Source organism: Pistacia vera, unplaced genomic scaffold (assembly GCF_008641045.1).
Source record: "Pistacia vera cultivar Batoury unplaced genomic scaffold, PisVer_v2 Contig166, whole genome shotgun sequence".
Taxonomy (NCBI): Eukaryota; Viridiplantae; Streptophyta; class Magnoliopsida; order Sapindales; family Anacardiaceae; genus Pistacia; species Pistacia vera.
Window position 1 is genome coordinate 274,924 of NW_022195747.1, and position 27,877 is coordinate 302,800.

A 27,877-nucleotide genomic window follows, 5' to 3' on the forward strand; every position below is an offset into this window, starting at 1 on the left:
ATCTGCTGGTAGGTGTGTTCTTCTCCTGGACAGATTTCTAATTTCATATTGTGTATATAACAAAAGATGCTGAATTTCATTGTCTTAGACTGTAGTTGGATACACATATCTGGATTAGAAAAAAAAAAGATAAGAGCTACGTTATTTGTTTTTGTTATGCCTAGAAAAATAGGGCTGATGCAAGTCTTGTTAGCATGGGTAGTAGAACTTAGAAGGTTCTACGACGCGTCAGATGAAAAGCCTGACCAACCAAAATAAGTTCAGAGTCTAAGGGCGAATACGGCTCTCATCGCTTCATATCAAAGGAACGATCGATGCTGATCTTTAATATACTCAGGCAACAGGAAGTTCGAATGGACTCTCCAGTGCGACAGGCATTCCAAAGCATAAAAGAGCACCTCGGAAAGCACACTCTTCTGTCCAAACCTCAACCTCAGGAAATTCTCCTATTTATCTGTCCGTCTCTAATTCGGAAGAAGAAAGGGTCCAGTGGCCAGTTTTACGCGAGCAAGCGTCTGCTAGACACCGAAGTGCGGTTTCCAGAAATGGAGTGATTAGATTATGCTATTGACCGCTCCAGAAGTTGCGACCTTATTTCAAGCCCCTATAATCCTGTATTGACCAACTATCCGCTCAAGCAAGTCCTCCAAAACGAGGTTCGGGTAAATTGTAAGTGGACTATGAAACTGAGTCAGTTCATCTGCGTACAGACCGAAAGAAACCATTAAAGGGAGCTATTGCCGATTCATTTCGGAATTCTCGTATCAACGGTTAGGATCTAAGCAAAACCAACAAGCACTAGAACGTTAGAATCTGTCGACCTTGGAGCCTCTATGTTGATGGATCCTCGAAAGGAAAACAGGGAGGGGCAGGCCTTTCTCCTCCTTAGTCCCAAAGGGACTTGCATCCATGCATTCTTGATTTGGGTTCTAAGCAACCAAACAAAGGCTGAGTATGAAACTCTGCTCGCTGGTCTGCTGTTGGCAAGAGAATGGGATCAACCCGCGATCAGCTTCAGAGCGACTCCATGTTGGTTGTTAACCAGATCTTGGGGAATATCAGCCAAGGAGAAAACATGATAGTTATCTAAGAAAGCTAAGGTCCGGCCGAGCCATTCAAGCACTTCAAGACACGAGATCCCATAGAGACAGTAATTCTGTCGCGGATGCCTTGGCAAAGATAGCCGTCGCTAGACTCAGAGCGCAGAAGGATTCCTGTTGCGTCATAGAGATCCCTAGTATCAGTCCCGAACAGGACGGTGAATTGACCGAGCAGTTTTGATGACCCCAATTATTTAGTATCTTCGAGATGGGACCTTGCCCAACGAAAGATGAGGCAAGAAACATGCAAACTAGAGTGCTCATTACACACTTATGGAGATCAATTGAAGACAGCAGCGCCCCTCTCCTCCGATGTGTAACCAATGAGGAAGCAGACTATATCATGAGGGAGATACATGAAGGGATCTCGGTAATCACATGTCGCTGATCCCTACCACAAAGTTCTCAAGGGTATTACTGGCCCCTACTCAAGAAGATACCTTCACTTTTGAAAAAGTGTGACAAGTGCTAGCGGTTTGCGAACATACCGAGCTCCTTCCACCAGTGATAACCATGACAGCCCCTGCTTCTCCATGTGGGGAATCGATCTATTAGACCCATGCCAGTTGGTAGGGGAGGAGTCAAGTATGCGGTGGTCGCAGTGGATTACTTACAAGTAGGCCGAGGCCAACCTTGTCGGATCACTACCAAAAAGCTAAGGACTTTATCTTAAAAAACATAGTGTGACTATGAATTCCTCATACCCTCATCTCTATAATGGGAAGTAGTTCAAACGAGGAATTCAAGCAGTTTTGCGATGAGCTGGAATCCAAAAAGTTCGCTTTCAATCGCAAGATAGCAAGCAAATGGTAGGTTGAAGCGTCAACAAGACCATCAAGCATACTTTGAAAGCAAACTGGCGCTGCCAAGGGTAATTGGGCGACGACTCCCTGAAGTCCTATGGGCATACAGACACCTCGAGAATCTCATTTCAGAACACCTTTCTCGCTAGCATAGACTGCGAGGATGATCCTTTGGAGGTAGAACTGTTCACTTCGGAGAACCTGTTCAATGAAACAGACAATGAAGTGCTTATGAGCGCAAATGGATTTGAGTGAAGAACATCTCACAAGGCTCAGTAAGGATAGCAGCCTACCAAAGTGCGCAAAAAAGTTCTTCGACTCTAAGGTTAGAAGAAAAGACTTCTAGGTCGAGACTTGTCTAAAAGAAGTCCTTCTCGGTACAAGAGAAGCAAGTGGGGGAGTATTGGGGCCAATTGGGGGCCCATACCACATCGCTAGTGATAAGATCGGGGATTATCACTTAAAAGGCTGAAGGTTCGAAGTACCCGAGCTTAATGCTGAACATCTTTGCCTCTATTACAGTAATTCCGAACTCTTTTCTAATTTTCTTGTAAAGACTTACTCTTTTAAGCCTTGTAAAAAAATAAGCTCTAAAGTAATATTGTTTCTGCATGTGTGCAGTTTTGTTCGTGTATATCATTTGTGCAAATACTATGCAATAGTTAGAAAAGCGACCTGTGTCCACATAATTTGTGAAGTACAAAAAATTTAAGTACTCAGAGGATTAAGAATAATTTCTTTAATTGTAAATAAAAAGAAAGTACAAATTTGCGAGACAGGATAGTTATAGAAAGCAGAGCAAAGCCATTATGGCCTTCGTCCAGGCCCGGACGGCGGACCTATATCTCCAGGTTGGTCGCCGACTACCTGGTCGCGATCGGTTCCACGGACGTACTCCTCCGATCAAGCCCTTGACCTTCTCCTCATCATCAGCATGCGCCATGGAAGCAGGATCCTTTGGTAATCTCAAGAGTCGGTGAGGTAATATCGATTCTTTGGTCGAAAGGCATAGTGGACTGATGAACAGTCGGTGGCCTCTTCTCAATTTCCAGCTCTGTCGTTTATCTCTTAGTTAATGAGCGACAGTCCCTGGGAAATTGGAGTTCTCTCTCAAGTGCCCACCTCTGTTCTCGGAGGTTTCCCACAGCTGCGTCTGTTTGCTCTGCTGCAAGGAGTTCGCTCGTAGCTCCACTCTTTCTCGAGCCTCTTTGGTGAGCCTGCACTGTCCTTTGGAGTCTTTAACTCTTTCCTCTCTTCTCCAGCTTCGCCTTCTAGAAATCCACCGTGGGAGCATAGCATTCCTCCGACAGATATTGGTTCACGAATGTGGGATAGGTTCATCTATTCTCGGCTTCTAAGTCTCGTTTCGCTGCACCGTTTCTTCTCTCACTCGAAGACCCTCGCGGGCCCCAATGGTCTTTGTTGAGCCAGTGCATGGCAAGAGGACTGCATACGAAAAGAAAGGGGTTAAATTCCTTCTCATTAAAAAAGTAAGGAAATGTAAGAAAGTCCTCGAGAGGACAAACCTTTTACCTGGCTCTACAGTGAAAGTCATGGTCATCAAGTCCACGGGTTAGAGCCAGACACGCTCAAATGCCTCTGCGAGCTGGCACTCTAACAGGGTAAACATCACTGTACAAATGCTAGGGAGTTGCCCCAGCGTATAACAGGAAGTGCTATTTCCCACGAGGTGGCACCTCGGCTCTCCTCCCCAGGAGTGCGACCTACCCTTGCCCGCGGAACCCTCAGGGGCAAGGTAAGTCCGTTCCACGGAGGGCCTTCCCAGCGGAAGGCTAAGGTTGAAACCCTGCTTAATGCCTAAACCCTCCGGCTCGGGCTCTAACTCCTCTACCGAAGCTGCTTCCTCTTCTTCATTTCTGGGCCAAGTTTTTGCTTAGTGGGCAGCACAGGTTGGGGAGCTCCGCTGCTTGAGCCGGCACCCGGCATGTTCCTCCTACGAGGGGACGGTGGGGGCTCCCAACTGGTCATGGCACGACCGAGAAAGGTGAACGTCTAGCTCTCAGAACTGGGACCTTCGGTGTCATGGTCACTGCATGCGTACATCGGTAGCAAAAACAGTTTGCTACATGCAAACAAACAAAGTTGGCTAAGGATGACGGATCTACTCAGTAAGGATTCCAAGGTTGCTTTGGGTTGAAGAAGAACCGTATTTATGGCCATGAGTTTTATTCACCTAGGTTGTTAATAGAGATAATCACTGAGGTGATTTACTTGACTGTCAATATCAAGGTCCCGAAAAATTTATTGAAGTGTGGTCCACCGGTTAATTAGAACTCTTGGATGTATTATTTAAGAGGTTATAAGTTCGATCTGCCTAGGTTGTTAATATGGATAATCACTGAAGGGATTTTTCCCACTGTTAATTTTAAGATTCTAGAGAATTTATTAAAATGTATGTAAAATAACTCCAACACTGATAAAAAAAAAAAAAATTAAATAAAATAAATAAATAAATTGATGATGAAGACAAAGATCATTCACGTGACTTATGGAGATAAGCAACAGAGCAGGGGGTGTTACCAAGCACGTGATGGGAAACAGATTCTTCTGTGTGAGGTACGTAGCGTGAAATCTATTATATTGTCTTTCACAAATGGCGGCCTCAATTCCCAACCATTACATTTCCGCCACGTGTTGCCAAATTTGTGACGTGTCAACCTGGCTGTGACTCGGCAAAACGCACGCGGAGAATCATAAATAACTTCGCTTTCGTTTAGGCTTTTATAAAAGGCTATCTGATCTCATGAGTCTCCGTATAAACGCCCCTGGATTTCGTCACTAATTACATAACTGCCACTACATTCAAACACTTTCCGGATTTAACATTAATTTTAATTAAGCACATAATTAAAAAAAAAAAAAAAAAATTAGAAATAATTTGATTCGTCTACGTCAAAATTAGTGCATGATATTATTTTAATTATTTATTAAAATTTTAATTAAATTTCTTGGTTAGCAAGTTTCTATATCAAGTTCATAATAATATATATTTCTATTAGTTCTTGAATTGTTTTGACATATTTATTTTGGTGAATTTTTTCAATGACTCTATTACAGTAAACATCGATCAAATCAGATATATTCTTCTTATTTCTTGATTATTTTTATGATTTTTACGTAATATGTAATCATTTGTGTTCTATTATAGTTTAAGTATTTTAATTTCCGAAAAGAAAAATAATTTCTAAACTATCCACCCATGGATAGTCCAACGATAAAGGCCAATCAAGGGAACTGTATAGGACTTCAACTTAAGATGTAATACCTTTACCCATAATTTACCTAGAGGGTCCCGATAGTGGGTTGCTATAAAATAGCTTCCTTTAAGGATTAATTACCAAAATTTACAGGTTATGTATTTATTTTATGTTGATATATTTTAATTTTTTGCTATTATTTTGCAATGCAGGCTCTTTTATCTCATGTTCTGTACATTAAAATTTGTCATAGTATAGTAATAATATCAAGCTAATTTTCAGTAAAAAAAAAAAAAATTAAGATATTGAAATTTATCATTATAATAAAGTTTTTAAAACTCATAGTTTAATATTATTTTGCATGCTTAATTAAATTACGTAATTAAGAATAAAAGACCCAACATGCAATTAATAATACGTAATAGCTTGGATTAGGTTATGGGTAAGTTGGATTAGCTTAATTTAATTGACTACTAGGAATAAATTAGTGGATATGGCTTGACCACATATAAGGGTATTATCGTCGTTTGGAAAAAAAATCCCGGCTGTCTTTTGTTGTTTTATTAGATATTACCACCCTTCTTGGAGCTCAAGCTACCAACTTCCTTACCTCTCTAAACTTTATTGTTAAAAAAAATCACTTTCTCCAATTTTGTAGCCATTTCATTAAGTTATCTTAAGCTGTATGAAATGGCTACAAAATTGGAGAAAATGATTTTTTTTTTTTTTTTTGATTGAAAGTGTTCGAACCAGTTTGTATGCATTTTGAATAATCCCTCAGGGTCTTAAAGTTAACGACAGAATAAACTTTTTAATGACTACCTATATTAGTAACTAAGGAAAATTGAAAACCTCTTCAGTAATATATTATGTCAACACCACAAGTAAAAAAAAGAAAAGATTATTTTCATACATTTTATTTATAAACAGATAGTAAAACCTAATTTAAGATGTATTGATGCAATTAATTTTTTGTCAGTGTGTAGTCTCGGTGTGTACTTTTAAAATTAGATTCCATTTAACCACTATTGGATGACCCAACAATCAATTAGAATTCTTAAATGTATTACTCAAGAGGTTTTGAGTTTGATTCACCTGAGTTGTTAATAGAGATGGTCATTGAGGGGATTTACTTGACTGTCAACTTCAAGACCCCAAAGGATTAGTTGAGGTATGTGTAAACTGACCCGGACACTCTTAATCACCAATATATATATATATATTAGATTCCATCTTTCTATATATTAAAATCCTTGTTAAGGATATTAACTACATCAAAAAATTTTACAAAATTTTATATTTTCATAAAATTTAACCTAATAAATTAAATTACTTTCAGGTTGTTTTTGCTTTTGACAATGAAAAAGCACTTTTTAGAAAAAGTGCTTTCTTTCTCTTTTTTCCTGTCTGGCTAGTTACATCTTGTGGTTTTGGTTTGGTAATAGTTGCTTAGCCCTTTAAAACTGCAAAAGAAAAGAGGTATTCTAGAGAGAGAGAGAGTGAAAGAAATATATTGCTTTCCGCGTTATATATATATATATATATATATATATTACAAATACCTTCCCATTTCACCATTTCTCTCATGCGTGCAAGCTATTCTCAAATCTCGATAATTTCCAACATTAATTCTTGGCCCTTAACGGTTTTAATTCTCTTTAAGCTTCTTCCTTCTTCATTCACCTCTTGTTTCTCTCTTCCTTCCCTTTTTATCAACCATTTTGCTTCTCTAATCTTTCCCAAACTTTTCTCTCGTCTTCTTCTTCTTCTCACTTATCTCTTTATCTGGGTTTTGTTTTTGATCCAAGCTATGGGGGGCAATATGAGCAAGAAGCCCGCTGAAGCTTCTTCTTCCCACTTCACAACTGAACTCATCTCCTATGAGGCCGCTTGCCGTCTTGACGCCGACTTGCAGACCTTCGACACCACCTTGCAGGCGCGAACCAGTCACGTAATCTATACTCTCGCCGTTGGCGTTGAAGTTCGGGCTCTGTCGTTTGATTCTCTGAAGGAGGTTACTGAGTGTCTTCTGGAGATGAACCAGGAGGTGGTTAAGGTTATCTTGGAATGTAAGAAAGACCTCTGGAAGAGTCAGGAGTTGTTCGAGCTGGTCGAGGAGTATTTCGAGAGTAGACTGCAGACTCTGGATTTCTGTACTTCATTGGAGAAGTGCTTGAAGCGCGCTCGGGATAGCCAGTTGCTGATTCTGGTGGCCCTGCAACAATTCGAGGAGGAGAATAACGAGATGGGAGCTGGGCAGAGGTATGTGAGGACTCTTGAGGAATTGAAGAATTTCAAGGCTGCTGGGGATCCTTTCACTGAAGATTTCTTCCAGATATTTCAGTCTGTTTATAAGCAACAGATATCGATGCTCGAGAAACTGCAATTGAGGAAGAACAAGCTTGATAAGAAGCTGAAATACATCCATTCTTGGAGGAAGGTTTCGAGTATAATATTTGCTGCTACTTTTGCTACTGTGTTGATTTGCTCAGTCGTGGCTGCCGCCATGGCTGCCCCGCCTGTTGCAGCAGCGCTTGCAGCTGCTAGTTCTATCCCTCTGGGTTCAATGGGGAAATGGATTGATTCTCTGTTGAAAAACTATGAGAATGCATTGAAAGGACAGAAGGAAGTGATCACTTCAATGCAAGTGGGTACTTATATAGCTATCAAGGACTTGGACAACATCCGGGTTCTAATCGATCGAATAGAGATAGAGATTGAAGCTCTTCTGCAAAATGTGGACTTTGTGATCGAGGAAGAAGCTGTGAAGAGTGGAATCGAGGAGATCAAGAAGAAGCTGGGTGTGTTCATGAAGAATGTTGAAGATCTGGGAGTGCAAGCTGATACATGCAGCCGCGATATTCGGAGGGCGAGAACAGTGGTTCTCCAGAGGATCATAAAGCATCCTAACCATTGAATCTGCTGGTAGGTGGTGTTCTTCTCTCTGGACAGATTTCTAATTTCCATATGCTGTATTATAACAAGAAGATGCTGAATTTCATTGATTCTTAGACTGTATGTTGGATACACATATCTGGATCTAGGAAAAAAAAAAAATGCAAGACTGCTACGTTATTTGTTTTTGTTATGCCTAGAAAAATAGGGCTGATGCAGAGTCTTGTTAGCATGGGTAGTCAGAACTTAAGAAGGTTCTACGACCGCTCAGATGAAAAGCCTGACCAACTGAAAATAAGTTCAGAGTCTCAATAGGCGAATAGCGGCTCTCAGTCGCTTCATATCAAAGGTAACAGGTCGATGTTTGCCATTCTTTAATATACTCAGGGCCAACAGGAAGTTCGAATGGACTTCCAAGTGCGAACAGGCATTCCAAAGCATAAAAGAGCACCTCGGAAAGCCACATCTTCTATCCACATCTTCTATCCAAACCTCTACCTCAAGAAATTCTCCTATTATATCTGTCCGTCTCTAATTCAGGAAGAAGACAGGGTCCAACGGCCAGTATATTACACGAGCAAGCGTCTGCTAGGCACCAAAGTGCGGTTTCCAGAAATGGAGTGATTAGATTATGCCCTACTTATCGCCTCCAGGAAGTTGCGACCTTATTTCCATGCCCACATAATCCATGTATTGACCAACTATCCGCTCAAGCAAGTCCTCCAAAAACCGGAGGCTTCGGGTAAATTGCTCAAGTGGACTATGAAACTGAGTCAGTTCAATCTGCAGTACAGACCGAAAGAAACCATTAAAGGGCAAGCTATTGCCGATTCCATTTCGGAATTCTCGTATCAACCGGTTAAGGAATCTAAGCAACAGACCAACGAAGTCACCTAGAAAACCGTTCAGAATCTGTCAACTTGGAGCCTCTATGTTGATGGATCCTCGAACAGGAAAAAGGCAAGGGCAGGCCTTCTCCTCCTTAGTCCCAAAGGGACTTGCATCCATGGCATTCTTCGATTTGGGTTCTAAGAATCCAACAACAAGGCCGAGTATGAAACTCTGCTCGTTGGTCTGCTGTTGGCAAGATAAATGGGATCAACCGCGATCAGCATTCAGAGTGACTCCATGTTGGTTGTTAACCAGATCTTGGGGGAATACCAGGCCAAGGAAGAAAACATGATCAGTTATCTGAAGAAAGCTAAGGCCGCGCTCGAGCCATTCAAGCACTTCAAGATCACGCAGATCCCCAAAGACAGTAATTCTGTCGCGGATGCCTTGGCAAAGATAGGCACGTCGCTAGACTCAGATGCGCCAAAAAGTATTCCTGTTCGATTCATAGAGATCCCTAGTATCAGGTCACCCAAACAAGCCGTGAATGTGACCGAGTCAGTTTTCTGGATGACCCCAATTATTTAGTATCTTCGAGATGGGACCTTGCCCAACGACAAGATCGAGGCAAGAACCATGCAAACTAGAGCTACTCATTACACACTTATAGGAGATCAATTGTACAAGCACAGGTTTAGCGCCCCTCTCCTCCGATGTGTAAACAATGAGGAAGCAAACTATATCATGAGGGAGATACATGAAGGGATCTACGATAATCACATTGTCACGTGACCCCTCACCAACAAAATTGTTCATCAAGGGTATTACTGACCCCTACTCTAAGAAGATACCTTCAATTTTGTGAAAAAGTGTTATAAGTGCTAGCGGTTCGTGAACATACCGCGAGCTCCTTCCTACCAGCTGATAACCATGATCAGCCCCTGGTCGTTCTTCATGTGGGGAATCAATCTTATTAGACCCATGCCAGTTGGTAGGGGAGGAGTCAAGTATGCGGTGCTCGCAGTGGATTACTTCACCAAGTAGGCCGAGGCCGAACCCTTGGTCGCGATCACTACCAAAAAGCTCAAGGACTTTATCTTAAAAAATATAGTGTGCCGCTATGGAATTCCTCATACCATCATCTCTGATAATGGGAAGTAGTTCGATAACGAGGAATTCAAGCAGTTTTGCGATGAGCTGGGAATCCATAAAAGTTCGCTTCAATCGTAAGATCGCAAGCAAATGGTCAGGTTAAAGCTGTCAACAAGACCATCAAGCATACTTTGAAAGCCAAACTTGACGCTGCCAAGGGTAATTGGGCTGACGACCTCCCTGAAGTCCTATGGGCATACAAGACAACTCCAAAAACCTCTATTTCAGAAATACCTTTCTCGCTAGCATATGACTGCGAGGCAATGATCCTTGTGGAGGTAGGAACTGGTTCACTTCGGAGAGACCTATTCAATGAAACAGACAATGAAGTGCTTATGTACGCAAATCTGGATTTAGTTGAAGAACATCTCAACAAGGCTCAGCTAAGGATAGCAGCCTACCAATAGTGCACAAAAAGGTTCTTCGACTCTAAGGTTAGAAGAAAAGACTTCTAGGTCGATGACCTTGTTCTGAAAGAAGTCATTCTCGGTACAAGAGAACCAAGTGCGGGAGTATTGGGGCCGAATTGGGAAGGCCCATACCACATCGCTAAAGTGATAAGATCGGGGACTTATCACCTTAAAAGGCTGAACGGTTCTGAAGTACCACGAGCTTGGAATGCTGAACATCTTCGCCTCTATTATCAGTAATTCCGAACTCATTTTCTAATTTTCTTGTAACGACTTACTCTTTTAAGCCTTGCAAAAAAAGATAAGCTCTAAAGTAATATTGTTTCTCGCATGTGTGCAGTTTTGTTCGCGTATATCATTTGTGCAAATACTATTGCAAATAGTTAGAAAAGCGACCTCGTGTCCACATGTAATGTTTGTGAAGTACAAAAAATTATAAGTACTCATGAGTGATTAAAGAAAAGAGACCTCGTGTCCATTACTGGCCTTCGTTCCCGGGCCCCGAAGGCGTGACCTTAGTATCTCCAGGTTGGTCGCCGATCACCTGGTCAGCTATCGGTTCCACCAGGACGTACTCCTCCTGATCAAGCCCTTGACCTTCCTCCTCGTCATCAGCATGCGCCATGGAAGCGAGGATCCTTTGGTAATCATCCAAGAGGTCGGTGAGGTCTATATTCGGATTCTTTGGTCGAAAGGCATAGATGGACTAGATTGACCAGTCGGTGGCCTTCTTCTCAATTTCCAGCTCTTGTCGTTTAATCTCTTTAGTTAATGAAGCGACACGTCCCTGAGACAATTGGAGTTCTTCCTCAAGTGCCCACCTCTGCTTCTCGGAGGTTTCCCACAGATGCGCTCTGTCTTGCTCTGCTCACAAGGAGTTCGCTTTGTAGCTCCAACTCTTTCTCGCTAGCCTCTTTGGTGAGCCTAGCCACTGTCCTTTGGAGCTCTTTAACTTCTTCTCCTCTCTTCTCCAGCTCGACCTTCTAGAAATCCACCGTGCGGAGCATAGCATTCCTCTTCGACAGATATTGGTTCATCTGAATGGTGGATAGGTTCATCTCTATCTGTGCGGCCTCTAAGTCTCGTTTCAGCTGCACGTTCTCTTCTCTCAGCTCGACAAGCCCCTCGGTGGCCCCCAATTGAGTCTTCTGTTGAGCCAGGTGCATGGCAAGCAGGGACTGCATAACGAAAAGAATAGGGGTTAAATTCCTTCTCATTAAAAAAGTAAGGAAATGTAAGAAAGTCCTCGACAAGGACAAACCCTTTTACCTAGCTCTACAGTTGAAATGTCATGGTCATCAAGTCCACAGGGTTAAAGGCTATGAACTGCTCAAATGCCTCTGTGAGCTGGCACTCTAACAGGGTAAACATCATCGGTTACAAATGCTTAGGAAGTTGCCCCATAGACTCCAACACGGAAGTGCCTGTTCCCACAGTAGGTGGCACCTCGCCCGCTCTCCTCCCAGGAGTCGCGACCTACCCTTGCCCCTCGTGCGGACCCTCAGAGGCAAGTGTAATGTCCCCCGGAGGGCCTTCCCAAGCGGAAGGCCTGATAAGGTTGCAACCCTCTAGGCTGAATGCCCAAGCCCTCCGGCTCGGACTCTAACTCCTCGACCTGAAGCTGCTTTCTCTTCTTCAATTTCTGGGCCACAGTTTTCTGCTTAGGTCGGGCAGCCACAGGTTGGGAAGCATCCGCTGCTTGAGCCGGCACCCCTGTCGATGTTCCTCTGACGAGGGGACCGATAGGGGCTACCCCAATTGGTCCCGTGGCACCGACCCGAGAAAAGGTGAACTGTCTAGCTCTCAGCAACCTGGGCACCTTCGGTGTCATGGTCACTGCATGCGTACATCGTTAGCAAAACAGTTTGCTACATGCAAACAACAAAGTTGGCTAAGGATGCGGATACTTACTCAGTAAGGATTCCAAGGTCGCTTCAGGGTTGAAGAACCCGTATTTCTGCAAGTTTGCGGTTGTCATGAGCAGTCTCGCATCGTGACTCTGTTCGGGCAGAAGACCAAAGGTAGTTATTCTGTTGAAGTCAGCGAGAGCCAACAACTTGGTTGTCTTGTTTACTGCAAAGAAGCAAAAAAGTTCATTAGTGAAGATTAAAAGAAAGAAAATTCGCTAAGTAAAAGAAAGGAAGACCTACTCGGCTCCCTAAAGTGGCAAATGCCATCGTAATGAAAAAAGAAAAATTTCGTCTCATATGCCCTGACATTACTGGGATAATTGTGTATCCCTCCCTCGATCGTAGATCGCTTCGAGAGGTAAAAAGACTCATTGTCTTTACTATTCTTTAAGTAATAAAAGCAGCCGAGCTCTAGCATGGTCAGCTCGCTGAGACCATTCTCGCCGCATGCGATATACATAGCCACTATTATCATGTACGCATTTGGTGTCAGTTGTAACGGTACGACCCCGACGTGAACAAGGATTGACCTTATAAAAGGGTGGAAGGGAATCAGTGTTGCACATTTGAATGTGTTATTTTAAATACGTGGATCCTTAGAATAGAAAACTTGATGAGAATTTGTAATTAATTTTACTATTCTTTCTAATATGATTTTAAGACTTGTGCGTGTGGGATAAGAGGAAGACCTTGACAAAAAAAAAAAAAAAAGCTCAAATGCAATGGGTGCGTTCGCAATTTTCATAAAAACTAACCTAAACTTTGTTTTAGAAACAACAATGTCATACTTAGTATGCGAGGTAAATATGCCAAATTCATCACTAAAATACTATAGTCGTCTTGATATGTTTGCTCATATTCTAATTAATAATTATTAATAAAATCTAGGATTGTGATATGTAAAATGCATAATTTAAATTCCATTTTCAGCTTTGATTTGTCCGCGGTAATTGGAATACGACCCTTTTGTTTAGTACAATAAATACTTATTAGGGTTTATGAACAAATCCTATATCTAAAAAAAAAAAAGCAATGTTATGCTTACAACTAAATCATACAAACAAATGATAGAGTAGTCATTTACATAAGTTTTGTACAATTTTTGTCTGTTTGTATAACTCAATTGTAAGCAAAACATTATTGAATTATATAAACTATTCCTTACAAACAGATATGATAGCCTTGTATGTTTGACACATCGTCTCCTCTAATTTGTTAAGTTTATCACTAATTTAAAATCATCCGATCAGATTTAAACACATCGATTTGTATGAGTTACTACTTTTGGGTGACCGAGTGGTTTTATAAGGGCTCTTGGGTATATTACTCAAGAGGGTCTTGAGATCGAGTCCCTCTTCAGTTGCTAATAGTGGTAGCCACTGGAACTTTTACCCAATAGGTAATTACAGGGTCCCAAGGGATTAGTTGAGGTGCACGTACGTTGGTCTGAATACTCCTGATCATTAAAAAAAAAAAAAAAAAAAAGTATGTATGAACATAATTTTTTTTTTCTTTCTTTCTTTTATTTTTAATAAATTTCCCATTTTTGTTACCTCATATATACAGTAAAAGTTCTCTATAGTGATACTCTATATGGAATAAACTCTACATAGTCATAAAAAATTATATTCCCAATTTGGGATAATTATAAATAAGAATAAACTCCACATTGTAATAAGTTATAATTTTTCTAATTCCCGTTTTAAGGAAAGTTGCCTCCATATAGTAATAATTATCTGTATATTGCAAAAAAATATATGATATGTTACATTTAAGGCTTAAGATGAAATAAAATATTTATATGAAGTTGTTTGGGACAATAATTTATGCTATTATCTTCATAATTATTTCATTTCTCTTCTTGTTTAATTGTGGAAATGATTTCTTCTTTTGTTAAAGCATACATGACTTGTTATTCATTTGGATGATTAAGGAAGACACTAATATTTATTCGATTAGTGTAGTGAAGTTGTAGAATCTAATCATTCAATTCTATAATGACTTTTTATTCTTCTTATTTACTTCATTTGTAACTTGCAATTTAATCCCAAAAATTAGTAAAAATTTAAGAGAAAGTTAAACATTAAATCTAGACCCTTAAAAGTTATAATTAACTGACACATGGCAAAACATAATTAAAACTTGAAATTCAAAGAGAAACAAGGAGAGGACTCTTAATCTTATCCATGTTTTAAAACTCTCCAATAATATGGTAAGAGAAATCGCATATTATGATTAGATAGTTACCATATTTGATTTAATGAAATGTATGTATATATACATATATATGAAGAAACATTGAATCTAAAATTTTAGTTAACGTTCAATGTAGCCAACTCAGGAAAAAAAAAAAAAAAAAACCAAGAGCAAAATGGAGATTTTTGTATATATATCTATCAAACCAGAGCTCGTTTCTCCCATTAATTTACATCTTCTCTACTCATATTCTCTTGTATCATAAATCCTTCAAACTCACAAAGAATTTAGGTGAGTTTCATCTATTTGATATTGCTTTTTCAATGGTAGTTAGTCTGTTTCAGCTGCACGTTCCTTTCTCAGCTCGATAAGCCCCCGGCGCCCCCAATTGAGTCTTCTGTTGAGCAGTGCATGGCAAGTGGGACTGATAACGAAAAGAATAGGGGTTAAATCCTTCTCATTAAAAAAGTAAGGAAATGTAAGAAAGTCCTCGACGAGGACAAACCCTTTTACCTGGCTTACAGTTGAAATGTCATGGTCATCAAGTCCACAGGGTTAGAGGCCACGAACTGCTCAAATGCCTCTGCGAGCTGGCACTCTAACAGGGTAAACATCACTGGTTACAAATGCTTAGGGAGTTGCCCATAGAGTCTAACATGGAAGTGCTATTCCACCGAGGTGGCACCTCGTATGCTCTCCTCCCAAGAGTTGCGACCTACCCTTGCCCCTCATGCGGACCCTCAGGGGCAAGGTAATGTCGGTGTTCCCCCGGAGGGCCTTCCCAAGCGGAAGGCTTGATAAGGTTGCAACCTCCTAGGTGAATGCCCAAGCCCTCCGGCTCGGACTCTAACCCTTGACCCGAAGCTGCTTTCTCTTCTTCAATTTCTGGCCACAGTTTTCTGCTTAGTCGGGCAGCCACAGGTTGGGAGCGTCCGCGCTTGAGCCGGCACCTTGCCAATGTTCCTCCAACGAGGGGACCGGTGGGGGCTACCCAACTGGTCCAGTGGCACGACACCGAGAAAAGGTGAACTGTCTAGCTCTCAGAACCTGGGCACCTTCGGTGTATGGTCACTGCATGCGTACATCGTTAGCAAAACAGTTTGCTACATGCAAACAACAAAGTTGGCTAAGGATACGGATACTTACTCAGTAAGGATCCAAGGTGCTTTGGGGTTAGAAAGGAGTATGAAACTCTGCTCGCTGGTCTGCTGTTGGCAAGAGAAATGGGATCAACCGCGATCAGCATTCAGAGCGACTCCATGTTGGTTGTTAACCAGATCTTAGGGGAATATCAGGCCAAGGAAGAAAACATGATCAGTTATCTGAAGAAAGCTAAGGCCGTGCTCGAGCCATTCAAGCACTTCAAGATCACGTAGATCCCCAGAGACAGTAATTCTGTCGCGGATGCCTTGGCAAAGATAGCCACGTCGCTAGACTCAGATGCGCTAGAGAGGATTCCTGTTTGATTCATAGAGATCCCTAGTATCAAGTCACCCGAACAGGCTGTGAATGTGACCGAGTCAGTTTTCTGAATGACCCCAATTATTTAGTATCTTCGAGATGGGACCTTGCCCAACGACAAGATCGAGGCAAGAACCATGCAAACTAGAGCTGCTCATTACACACTTATAGGAGATCAATTGTACAAGTATGGGTTTAGCGCCCCTCTCCTCCGATGTGTAAACAATGAGGAAGCAGACTATATCATAAGGGAGATACATGAAGGGATCTACGGTAATCACATTGTCGCGTGATCCCTCACCAGCAAAGTTGTTCGTCAAGGGTATTACTGGCCCCTACTCTAAGAAGATACCTTCAACTTTGTGAAAAAGTGTGATAAGTGCTAACGGTTTGCGAACATATCGCGAGCTCCTTCCTACCAGCTGATAACCATGACCAGCCCCTAGTCGTTCTTCATGTGGGGAATCAATCTTATTAGACCCATGCCAGTTGGTAGGGGAGGAGTCAAGTATGCGGTGGTCGCAGTGGATTACTTTACCAAGTAGGCCGAGGCCGAACCTTTGGTCGTGATCACTACCAAAAAGCTCAAGGACTTTATCTTAAAAAACATAGTGTGCCGTTATGGAATTCCTCATACCCTCATCTCTAATAATGGGAAGTAGTTCGATAACGAGGAATTCAAGCAGTTTTGCGATGAGCTGAGAATCCATAAAAGTTCGCTTTAATCGTAAGATCGCAAGCAAATGGTCAGGTTGAAGCTGTCAACAAGACCATCAAGCATACTTTGAAAGCCAAACTTGGCGCTGCCAAGGGTAATTGGGCCGACGACCTCCCTGAAGTCCTATGGGCATACAGGACAACTCCGAGAACCTCTATTTCAGAAACACCTTTCTCGCTAGCATATGACTGCGAGGCAATGATCCTTATGGAGGTAGGAACTAGTTCACTTCGGAGAGACCTGTTCAATGAAACAGACAATGAAGTGCTTATGCACGCAAACCTGGATTTAGTTGAAGAACATCTCAGCAAGGCTCAGCTAAGGATAGCAGCCTACCAATAGTGCGCAAAAAGGTTCTTCGACTCTAAGGTTAGAAGAAAAGACTTCTAGGTCGATGACTTTGTTCTGAAAGAAATCCTTCTCGGTACAAGAGAACCAAGTGCGGGAGTATTGGGGCCGAATTGGGAAGGCCCATACCACATCGCTAAAGTGATAAGATCGGGGACTTATCACCTTAAAAGGCTGAACGGTTCTGAAGTACCACGAGCTTGGAATGCTGAACATCTTTGCCTCTATTATCAGTAATTCCGAACTCATTTTCTAATTTTCTTGTAAAGACTTACTCTTTTAAGCCTTGTAAAAAAAGATAAGCTCTAAAGTAATATTGTTTCTCGCATGTGTGCAGTTTTGTTCGCGTATATCATTTGTGCAAATACTATTGCAAATAGTTAGAAAAGTGACCTCGTGTCCACATGTAATATTTGTGAAGTACAAAAAAATTATAAGTACTCATGAGTGATTAAAGAAATAATTTCTTTATTTATTGTAAAGTAAAAAAGAAAGTACAAATTTGCGAGCACAGGGATAGTTATAGAAAGCAGAAGCAAAAGCCATTACTGGCCTTCGTTCCCAGGCCCCGAAGGCGTGACCTCAGTATCTCCAGGTTGGTCGCCGATCACCTGGTCAGCTATCGGTTCCACCAGGACGTACTCCTCCTGATCAAGCCCTTGACCTTCCTCCTCGTCATCAGCATGCGCCATGGAAGCAAGGATCCTTTGGTAATCATCCAAGATGTCGGTGAGGTCTATATTCAGATTCTTTGGTCGAAAGGCATAGATGGACTAGATTGACCAGTCGGTGGCCTTCTTCTCAATTTCCAGCTCTTGTCGTTTAATCTCTTTAGTTAATGAAGCAACACGTCCCTGAGACAATTGGAGTTCTTCTTCAAGTGCCCACCTCTGCTTCTCGGAGGTTTCCCACAGCTGCGCTCTGTCTTGCTCAGCTCGCAAGGAGTTCGCTTTGTAGCTCCAGCTCTTTCTCGCTAGCCTCTTTGATGAGCCTGGCCATTGTCCTTTGGAGCTCTTTAACTTCTTCTCCTCTCTTCTCCAGTTCGACCTTCTAGAAATCCACCGTGCGGAGCATAGCATTCCTCTCCGACAGATATTGGTTCATCTGAATGGTGGATAGGTTCATCTCTATCTGTACGGCTTCTAAGTCTCGTTTCAGCTGCACGTTCTCTTCTCTCAGCTCGATAAGCCCCTCGGCGGCCCCCAATTGAGTCTTCTGTTGAGCCAAGTGCATGGCAAGTAGGGACTGCATAACGAAAAGAATAGGGGTTAAATTCCTTCTCATTAAAAAAGTAAGGAAATGTAAGAAAGTCCTCGACGAGGACAAACCCTTTTACCTGGCTCTACAGTTGAAATGTCATGGTCATCAAGTCCACAGGGTTAGAGGCCACGAACTGCTCAAATGCCTCTGCGAGCTGGCACTCTAACAGGGTAAACATCACTGGTTACAAATGCTTAGGGAGTTGCCCCATAGAGTCTAACATGGAAGTGCTTATTCCCACAGCAGGTGGCACCTCGTCTGCTCTCCTCCCAAGAGTTGCGACCTACCCTTGCCCCTCATGCGGACCCTCAGGGGCAAGTGTAATGTCGGCTGTTCCCCCGGAGGGCCTTCCCAAGCGGAAGGCTTGATAAGGTTGCAACCTCCTAGGCTGAATGCCCAAGCCCTCCGGCTCGGACTCTAACTCCTTGACCCGAAGCTGCTTTCTCTTCTTCAATTTCTGGGCCACAGTTTTCTGCTTAGTCGGGCAGCCACAGGTTGGGGAGCGTCCGCTGCTTGAGCCGGCACCTCTGCCAATGTTCCTCCAACGAGGGGACCGGTGGGGGCTACCCCAACTGGTCCAGTGGCACTGACCCGAGAAAAGGTGAACTGTCTAGCTCTCAGTAACCTGGGCACCTTCGGTGTCATGGTCACTGCATGCGTACATCGTTAGCAAAACAGTTTGCTACATGCAAACAACAAAGTTGGCTAAGGATACGGATACTTACTCAGTAAGGATTCCAAGGTCGCTTTGGGGTTGAAGAAGCCGTATTTCTGCAAGTTTGCGGTTGTCATGAGCAGTCTCGCATCGTGACTTTGTTCGGGCAGAAGACCAAAGGCAGTTATTCTGTTGAAATCAGCGAGAGCCAACAACTTGGTTGTCTTGTTTACTGCAAAGAAGCAAAAAAGTTCATTAGTGAAGATTAAAAGAAAGAAAATTCGCTAAGTAAAAGAAAGGAAGACCTACTCGGCTCCCTAAAGTGGCAAATGCCATCGTAATGAAAAAAGAAAAATTTCGTCTCATATGCCCTGACGTTACTGGGATAATTGTGTATCCCTCCCTCGATCGTAGATCACTTCGAGAGGTAAAAAGAGTCATTGTCTTTACTATTCTTTAAGTAATAAAAGCAGCCGAGCTCTAGCATGGTCAGCTCGCCAAGACCATTCTCACCGCATGCGATATACATAGCCATTGTTATCATATACGCATTTGGTGTCAGTTGTAACGGTGCGACCCCGACGTGAACAAGGATTGACTTTATAAAAGGGTGGAAGGGAATCAGTGTTGCACATTTGAATGTGGTATTTTATATACATGGATCCTTAGAATAGAAAACTTGATGAGAATTTGTAATTAATTTTACTATTCTTTCTAATATGATTTTAAGACTTGTGCGTGTGGGATAAGAGGAAGACCTTGACAAAAAAAAAAGCTCAAATGCGATGGGTGTGTTCGCAATTTTAATAAAAACTAACCTAAACTTTGTTTTAGAAACAACAATGTCATACTTAGTATGCGAGGTAAATATGCCAAATTCATCACTAAAATACCATAGTCGTCTTGATATGTTTGCTCATATTCTAATTAATAATTATTAATAAAATCTAGGATTGTGATATGTAAAATGCATAATTTAAATTCCATTTTCAGCTTTGATTTGTCCGCGGTAATTGGAATACAACCCTTTTGTTTAGTACAATAAACACTTATTAGGGTTCATGAACAAATCCTATATCTAAAAAAAAAAGCAATGTTATGCTTACAATTGAATCATACAAATAGACAAAAAACAAATGATAGAGTAGTTATTTGCATAAGCTTTGTACAATTTTTGTCTGTTTGTATAACTCAATTGTAAGCAAAACATTATTAAATTATATAAACTATTCCTTACAAACTGATATTACAGCCCTGTATGTTTGAAACATCGTCTCCTCTAATTTGTTAAGTTTATCACTAATTTAAAATCATCCAAACACACTTAAACACATCGATCTGTATGAGTTATTACTTTTGGGTGACCAAGTGGTTTTATAAGGGCTCTTGGGTATATTACTCAAGAGGGTCTTAAGATCGAGTCCCTCTTCAGTTGCTAATAGTGGTAGCCACTGGAACTTTTACCCGATCGATAATTACAGGGTCCCAAGGGATTAGTTGAGGTGCACATACGTTGGTCTGAATACCCCTGATCATTAAAAAAAAAAAAAAATGAGCATAATTTTTCTTTCTTTTATTTTTAATAAATTTCCCATTTTTGTTACCTCATGTATACAGTAAAACCTCTCTATAGTGATACTCTATATGGAATAAAATCTATATAGTCATAAAAAATTATATTCCCAATTTGGGATAGTTATAAATAAGAATAAACTCCACATTGTAATAAGTTATAATTTTTCTAATTCTCGTCTTAAGGAAAGTTGCCTCCATATAGTAATAATTATCATTATATTGCAAAAAAAATATATGATATGTTACATTTAAGATTTAAGATGAAATAAAATATTTATCTGAAGTTGTTTGGGACAATAATTTATACTATTATCTTCATAATTATTTTCTTTCTTTTCTTGTTTAATTGTAGAAATGATTTCTTCTTTTATTAAAGCATACATGACTTGTTACTCATTTGGATGATTAAGGAAGACACTAATATTTATTCGATTAGTGTAGTAAAGTTATCGAATCTAATCATTCAATTCTATAATGACTTTTTTATTCTCCTCATTTACTCCATTTGTAATTTGCAATTTAATCCCAAAAATTAGTAAAAATTTAAGAGAAAGTTAAACAATAAATCTAGACCCTTAAAAGTTATAATTAACTGACACATGGCAAAACATAATTAAAACTTGAAATTCAAAGAGAAACAAGGAGAGGACTCTTAATCTTATCCATGTTTTAAAACTCTCCAATAATATGGTAAGAGAAATCGCATATTATGATTAGATAATTACCATATTTGATTTAATGAAATGTATGTATATATACATATATATGAAGAAACATTGAATCTAAAATTTTAGTTAACGTTCAATGTAGCCAACTCAGGAAAAAAAAAAAACCAAGAGCAAAATGGAGATTTTTGTATATATATCTATCAAACCAGAGCTCGTTTCTCCCATTAATTTACATCTTCTCTACTCATATTCTCTTGTATCATAAATCCTTCAAACTCACAAAGAATTTAGGTGAGTTTCATCTATTTGATATTGCTTTTTCAATGGTATAAACAGTCCGTTTTTACTGTCAACGTCCTGAAGTTTTTAACGTGCGGACTAAAGGTTAACAACTAGAAACCAATAGCTAACCATTGATACGCTTTTGGTCTGCACGTTAAAACTTTAGGACGTTGACACTTGAAAATTTTCGTGATTATATATATATGCATCGACTTTAGGACTTCGATAAGTATCTTGAATGTTTTCCAATTTTCATGCTAAATGTAGCTCTAGTCATGGGATCAAACCATGCATTGTGCTATATATATATATTTTGGTGATTGAGGTGTTCGGACCAGTTTGCGTACATTTCAATTAATTCTCGAGGTCCTGAAGTTAATGGCCGAGTAAACCTCCAGTGGCCATCGAAGTGAATTGAATTCAAGACCTCTTGGGTAATACTCCAAGAGTCCATATTCAATCACTCGGCCACCCAAGGGTGGTTTGCATTGTGCTATTATTTCTTGATAAGATGATCTTTGTAATGGAATATATGTTATTGGCATTAATTAGTTTATCTTGTTGTTTGACACTGTTGTAGTGAACATGAACTTCTCCGGAGTCGAGCTCAATCAGGTTATCTTTGTCATGGGGTCGACTGCTACGGGAAAGACCAGACTCTCCGTTGCCCTTGCTACTCAATTTTCGGCGGAGATTATCAATTCTGACAAAATCCAAGTTTACAAGGGGCTGGATATCATCACCAACAAAGTCTCTTCCCATGAAACTCGCGGTGTACCTCACCATTTGTTAGGGTTTCTGGACCCTGATGAAGATTTCACAGCTCAAGAATTTTGTCGACATACCATGATGACCATTCATCGTATTATAGAAAAGGGTCGTATCCCGATCATCGTAGGTGGTTCGAACAACTATATCAGAGCTCTCGTAGAAGATCCAACTATACAGTTTAGGAAAAACTTTGATTGTTGTTTTCTTTGGATGGATGTATCATTACCTGTTTTGCACAGGTACGTAGGCAAACGGGTTGATAACATGGTTGAATTGGGGTTAGTGGATGAAGTCAGAGAAATGTTTGATCCTGAGGCAGACTATACGCGGGGAATCCGACGAGCTATTGGGGCTCCGGAGATGCACAAGTACCTGGAAATTGAAGGTCATGACATGGTTGATGAAACCACTAAAAAGATCTTACTCAATGCTGCTATCGAAGAGATCAAGGATAACACCTGTAAATTGGTGAACAGTCAGCTTGAGAAGATTCGAAGACTTAGAGATGAGCTCGGGTGGGAGATTCACCGGATTGATGCGACTCCTGTATTTGACAACAATGGGAAGAAAGAAGCAGAAGAAGCATGGGAGAATGCAGTGATGAAACCTAGCTTGAAGATAGTTGGAAATTTTTTGAAAGAGAAGAAGAAGAGTCATCATGTTTGAGTCTTCTACCTACTACTTTCAAGTCTTATTCTCGAGTTCGTCAGGGAATTCCAATGGCGAATTAGAAGGACAATGAGATACGAATATCAGTCTCTCTATTATGTAATAACTAGTGAGTAATAAATGATGGATTGTTCCTGTCCTGTAATAAAAATGAAGAATGGTGTCTTCATTTAGTCCACAATAACAATATATTTTATTTGGTTTAATATTATTTTCCTTAATTTCGGATATACACACGCGCGCCGTTTTTTTTTTTTTAATTATTATTAGGGGTGTTCAGACTAATTTGTGTGCATCTTGAATAATCTCTTGGGATCCTGAAGTTAATGACTCGGTATACCTTCCAGCAATTACGTATCTAGGATTTTTAGAGAGTGAGTTTAAAACATTTAAGTTAATAAATTTACAATAAAATTTTGTGGGGTCAAATTGTAAATATTATAAATACATCCAAGACCTCCAATGTTCACCTTTATTAACAATCGAGAGGAATCAAACTCAAGACCTCTTGAATAATACATCCAAGAGTCTTTATCGCTCCATCATGTCACCCAGAGGTGGTTCACACACAAAGGGGTTATCATCCTTGCATGATTTTATGAAATACGAGAGGAGGTAATTGATAAATTCTAATATCTATAGAGTCTTGCTTATATTTCCTTAAACCTGAGGGTATACAAGAGACAATAAACCTAATAATTATGTGACAAACATATTATGAACATGTTATTTAATGTTGTTATTGAAGACATACTTGTAAATTACCTTGATTAATAATGAGATTTTTTGTTCCATATATGTATTTTTTATTTGGTTTAATATTAGTTTCTTAATCTGGGATATGCCAGGTTTAAATGAAGAGTATATATAAAATAAAGGGGCCAAAACCGAATGTTCAATGTATCTAATTATCTATACATAATTTTATCATATTATACTCGTAAATTCTATTTGCTTCTACTTAAAAAGAACCAAGTAATTTCCCATTAATTTGGGCACCCTAATTTTAAGGAATTTAATAAAGTATTATAATTGGTACTTATATTCATTAATTTATATTTTAATTGAAATACTTATATATAAAGATGAAATCTTTAAAGGGAAGAGTTAAATAAAAATTTAAAATTTTAAGAAAAATAATAGATACATATATGACTTTTTAGGTATATAAGATTTGTTTAAAACTTTCCTTGTAATTTGAATATGCCATTTTTTTTTTTATCTAATTTATTAATCATCATAATATGGGCAAATAAATCACTGTATTTTTTTCTTTTAATCAAGGTGTCCGGACCAGTTTACAAGCACCTCGACCTATCCTCTAAACTAATCCTCGTGGGGGACTAGCGGCAACCCATTGTTACGACCCCTACTTAAATCTTGGGAGCTAGGGGGATTCGAACTTGAGACTGTGCCTCTTAACCATATATCCCAACACTCATCCTACCACTTGAGCTACCCAAAGGTGGGTTCACTAATCTTTTCAAAGCACAAAAAATTTTGGTTAGTCTCTTCCATGCAATATATTTTATTCTCTTATATCATTAGTCATTCTTTATTTTATTTATTTATTTTTTGGTGTAGAGTAATTTTTTCTTAATTTTCAATTATATAAAGATTATAATGTGGGCATGGCGAATTACTTTTTTTTTTTTTTTTTTTAGGGTATTTGAGGTATCCAGACCCACATTGGAGTTTGTCTAGTCCTTAGGGCCCCGGAACACCCTACAAGCTTAATGGATCAAGGTAATTGCACAACTGTGGTAGGCACCTCTCCTGCGACTCAAACACAAGACCCCCTGGGTATAGCTGACTTCAATGGCTAAAGGGTTTACTATCCAGCCACAAGAGGAGACTCTTTTGTAGTATTGTCAATATGGACTCCTTTAACGAAGGTCACAACAAGGTTATTTTTCTTATGGGATCAACGGGCACTAGAAAAAAACCGAACTTTCCATTTTGCTAGCCACTTTTTTTCCAATGGAAACTATCAATTCTGACAAAATTTAAGTTTGCAAAGGTCTTGATATTATCACCATTTGTTAGGGTTTAGGTGTCTCACCACTTATTAGGGTTTTATAAACCCTAATGAAGATTTCATAGTTCAAGAGTTTTGTCACCTTAACCCTAATGACCATTCATTGTATTATACAAAACGGTTGTATCCTGATCATTGGAGATGGTTCCAACAACTATATACAGAGCTCTCCTAGAGGATCCAAGTTGTATTTTCTGGTTGGATGTCGCTTTACCAACTTTTTGTAGCGAAAACGAGTTGATCAATGGTGGAATTAGGGTTAGTTGATGAAGTCATCAGAGAAGAGTTTCATCCAAAAGCCACCTCTGTGTTTGATAAAAGTGGCCGAGAAAGAACAAAGAAGCAGAAGAAGCCTGAGAGAAAATGGTGATGGAAACCTATTTTACAGTTTATTATTGGCGGATTCTTGAAGAAAGATGTGGGATCTAATGGGCCGGGCTTTGAAGCCCATGAAACACGCGATCTTAGAGGCTGTTGGTTTACATGGCTTCAACTTCAACTTGTACGACACACATCGGTAGAGGGCGGTCTAAAAGTTGGAGATCAGCCGCCACAAAAATTGATGACGTCATAAGTCTCACTTCGGAATTTTATTTTATTTTTTATTATTATTAGAGAAAACAAATTTTTCTCACCCAAGGTTTGCCTTAATGACACATTCCTACCTAAAAAGTTTCAAAATACTATTTTTTCACCCAAAGTTAAGATTTTGTTACTACCCAAAGCCGATTTCGATGCCAAAAATTCTCCTCATCATCACCATTTAAACTTCTGATCTCCTCTCTAGAAAACCCCTCTCACTACGGCACTTGATTTCTCGTCGATTGTCAACCACCGCAAAAATAAGGTTTCATGTTCTTAGCTAATTTCTGGATGATTCCAGGGGCGAACATTCAATCGACCACCACCATTTAATCCACCGGCCTCCATTCTACAAAAACCCTCTTACCTTGACTTTTGATAACTCATCGAACACTGATTGAGAAAGTGAAGTGTATTTTGGGTATTAATGAAAATTAAATATTGCGTTGGAAAGTAGTATTTTGAAACTTTTTGGATGGAAAAGTGTCATTAAGGTAAACCTTGGGTGGGAAAAAGACGTTTACTCTTATTATCATTGTAAAATGGAGTATTTAAGAGTTAAGACATTCTTTTACGTAAACATAATATTTAAATTAAATTAATTAATTATTGGCTTCTAATTATTAGTGCAAGTTGAGTTTTATATATATATATATATATATATCACTTGCGCCACACCTGGATGGGTGTGTGTGTGTTCTTTAGCAAAGTTACCAAACAGATTCCAAGAATGTGGTAGAATTTTTGCATAATAACAGGAACCATTATCCATAATTCCAAGGATGAAGATGGTGACGAAGAAAAAGATGAAGACGGAGATCGTTCACGTGACTTTAACGATCACTAGGTGGTCCATGTTAATATGACCTTGGATGTATTATTTAGAGGTTATGAGTTTACCACCTAGGTTGTTATAGGGAATAATCACTGAGGTGATTTACTCGGCTTCAATTTCAAGGTCCTGAAAAATTTATTAAGGTGGTGTTAAGTGATCAATTAAGATTTTTGGATATTATTTAAGAGGTTATGTTCGATCTACCTAGGTTGTTATAGGATAATAACTGAGGGGATTTATCCGACTATTAATTTTAACTGAGGGAAATGATTCTTTTGTCTAAGGTGACGTAGTGTGGAATCAAAATCTATTATATTTTCTCTCACAAATGGCAGCCTCAATTCTCACACATTACATTTGCGCCACGTGTTGCCACGCTTGTGATGTGTCAACCTACTTGACTCGGCAAAAACACATGCGGAGAATATAAATACTTCGCTTTCGTTAGGCTTTTATAGAAGCAACAAAGCTACGGACATCGAATATTTTGCACCGAAAAGTTGTACCGGCCTACGTGTACACTGACTCACACCAGCAGTCCGACGCCTGATTTTTTTATAAATATTTTCTAGTGAACGGCCGTCTATCAAATAGACCCGTTCATCACATGACTCTCGTCCATATTTGATGGACGGGGGTCCATTTACTACAGATGGACGTCCTCATTTAAAGGATGCCCGTCCATAGTAAATGGATAAGTTTTTTTTTATAAAAATTAGGGACGGCTGTTCATCCGTTATGGACGTTCGTCCCTTCATCCGTTATGGATGGTCATCCCTTCATTTTGGATGGGTGCCCGCAAATAAGGGACCCCTGTCCTTAACCAAAATATAAAAATTAAAAAAAAAAAATTTAGGGATGGCCGTACAAAATTTGAGGACAGCCGTCCTTAACCAAACTGAAAAAAAAAAAAATTTGGGGACGGCCGCCCTTATGTTTGGACGGGCGTCCATACTTTAAAAAAAAAAAAAACATTCTAGTCCATACATTAAAAAAAAAAGAAATTCTAAACACCTCTCTTCTTCGCTCTTCTTTGCCAAGCCAAAAACCACAGCAACATCTCTCACAACATAGCTCATTGATCTCCATGGATTCTTAACCCAACAATGCTTAGGAATAGCCGCTCTAATATCAGATAATTTAAAAGGAGGAGGCGCAGCAAGTCAAACTCACACCATCTTCTGCTTCTCTAACTCCATTGATTTTCTCCTCCCTTAAAATCTCTGTCCGCTCAATGGAACACTCACAGTCATGACCACTTTTTCATTAAACCCATTTGACACCTTAATTAAGAAGAAAAACTGTGAGTTTAAATCTCTCTATCTTTTAGCTTGAGAGATTCACATTTTTGTTAGGGTCTTATCAGAATGTGGCGTAAAACTCCGCTAAGAATCTATGCAAAACCCGAACTGGATTCTCAAAGTTTAGATCATTTCAAGTTGCTAAAACTCACAGTTTTTCTTCTTCTTTAAGGTGTCAAATGGTTTAATGACAAAAATG

General features: G+C 39.8%; 2 protein-coding genes across 2 annotated transcripts; both read left to right on the forward strand.

Annotated features, from left to right (window-relative positions):
• Positions 1-6,702: 6,702 nt before the first annotated feature.
• Positions 6,703-22,149, forward strand: LOC116125483 (UPF0496 protein At4g34320-like). The gene is made up of 2 exons (XM_031411194.1): positions 6,703-8,046; positions 22,063-22,149. Exon 1 carries the CDS (start codon positions 6,707-6,709, stop codon positions 8,036-8,038), a length of 1,332 nt encoding a protein of 443 aa, XP_031267054.1. The 5' UTR covers positions 6,703-6,706; the 3' UTR covers positions 8,039-8,046; positions 22,063-22,149.
• LOC116125463 (adenylate isopentenyltransferase 5, chloroplastic-like) lies at positions 22,068-22,919 on the forward strand. The gene has a single exon (XM_031411175.1). The coding sequence runs from the start codon at positions 22,068-22,070 to the stop codon at positions 22,917-22,919; it is 852 nt and encodes a 283-aa protein (XP_031267035.1).
• Positions 22,920-27,877: the final 4,958 nt, after the last annotated feature.

What these genes read in the sequence shown, in the direction of transcription:
- LOC116125483 (XM_031411194.1), top strand. Translation starts at nt 6,707, where the DNA reads ATGCGTGCAAGCTATTCTCAAATCTCGATAATTTCCAACATTAATTCT.
- LOC116125463 (XM_031411175.1), top strand. Translation starts at nt 22,068, where the DNA reads ATGAACTTCTCCGGAGTCGAGCTCAATCAGGTTATCTTTGTCATGGGG.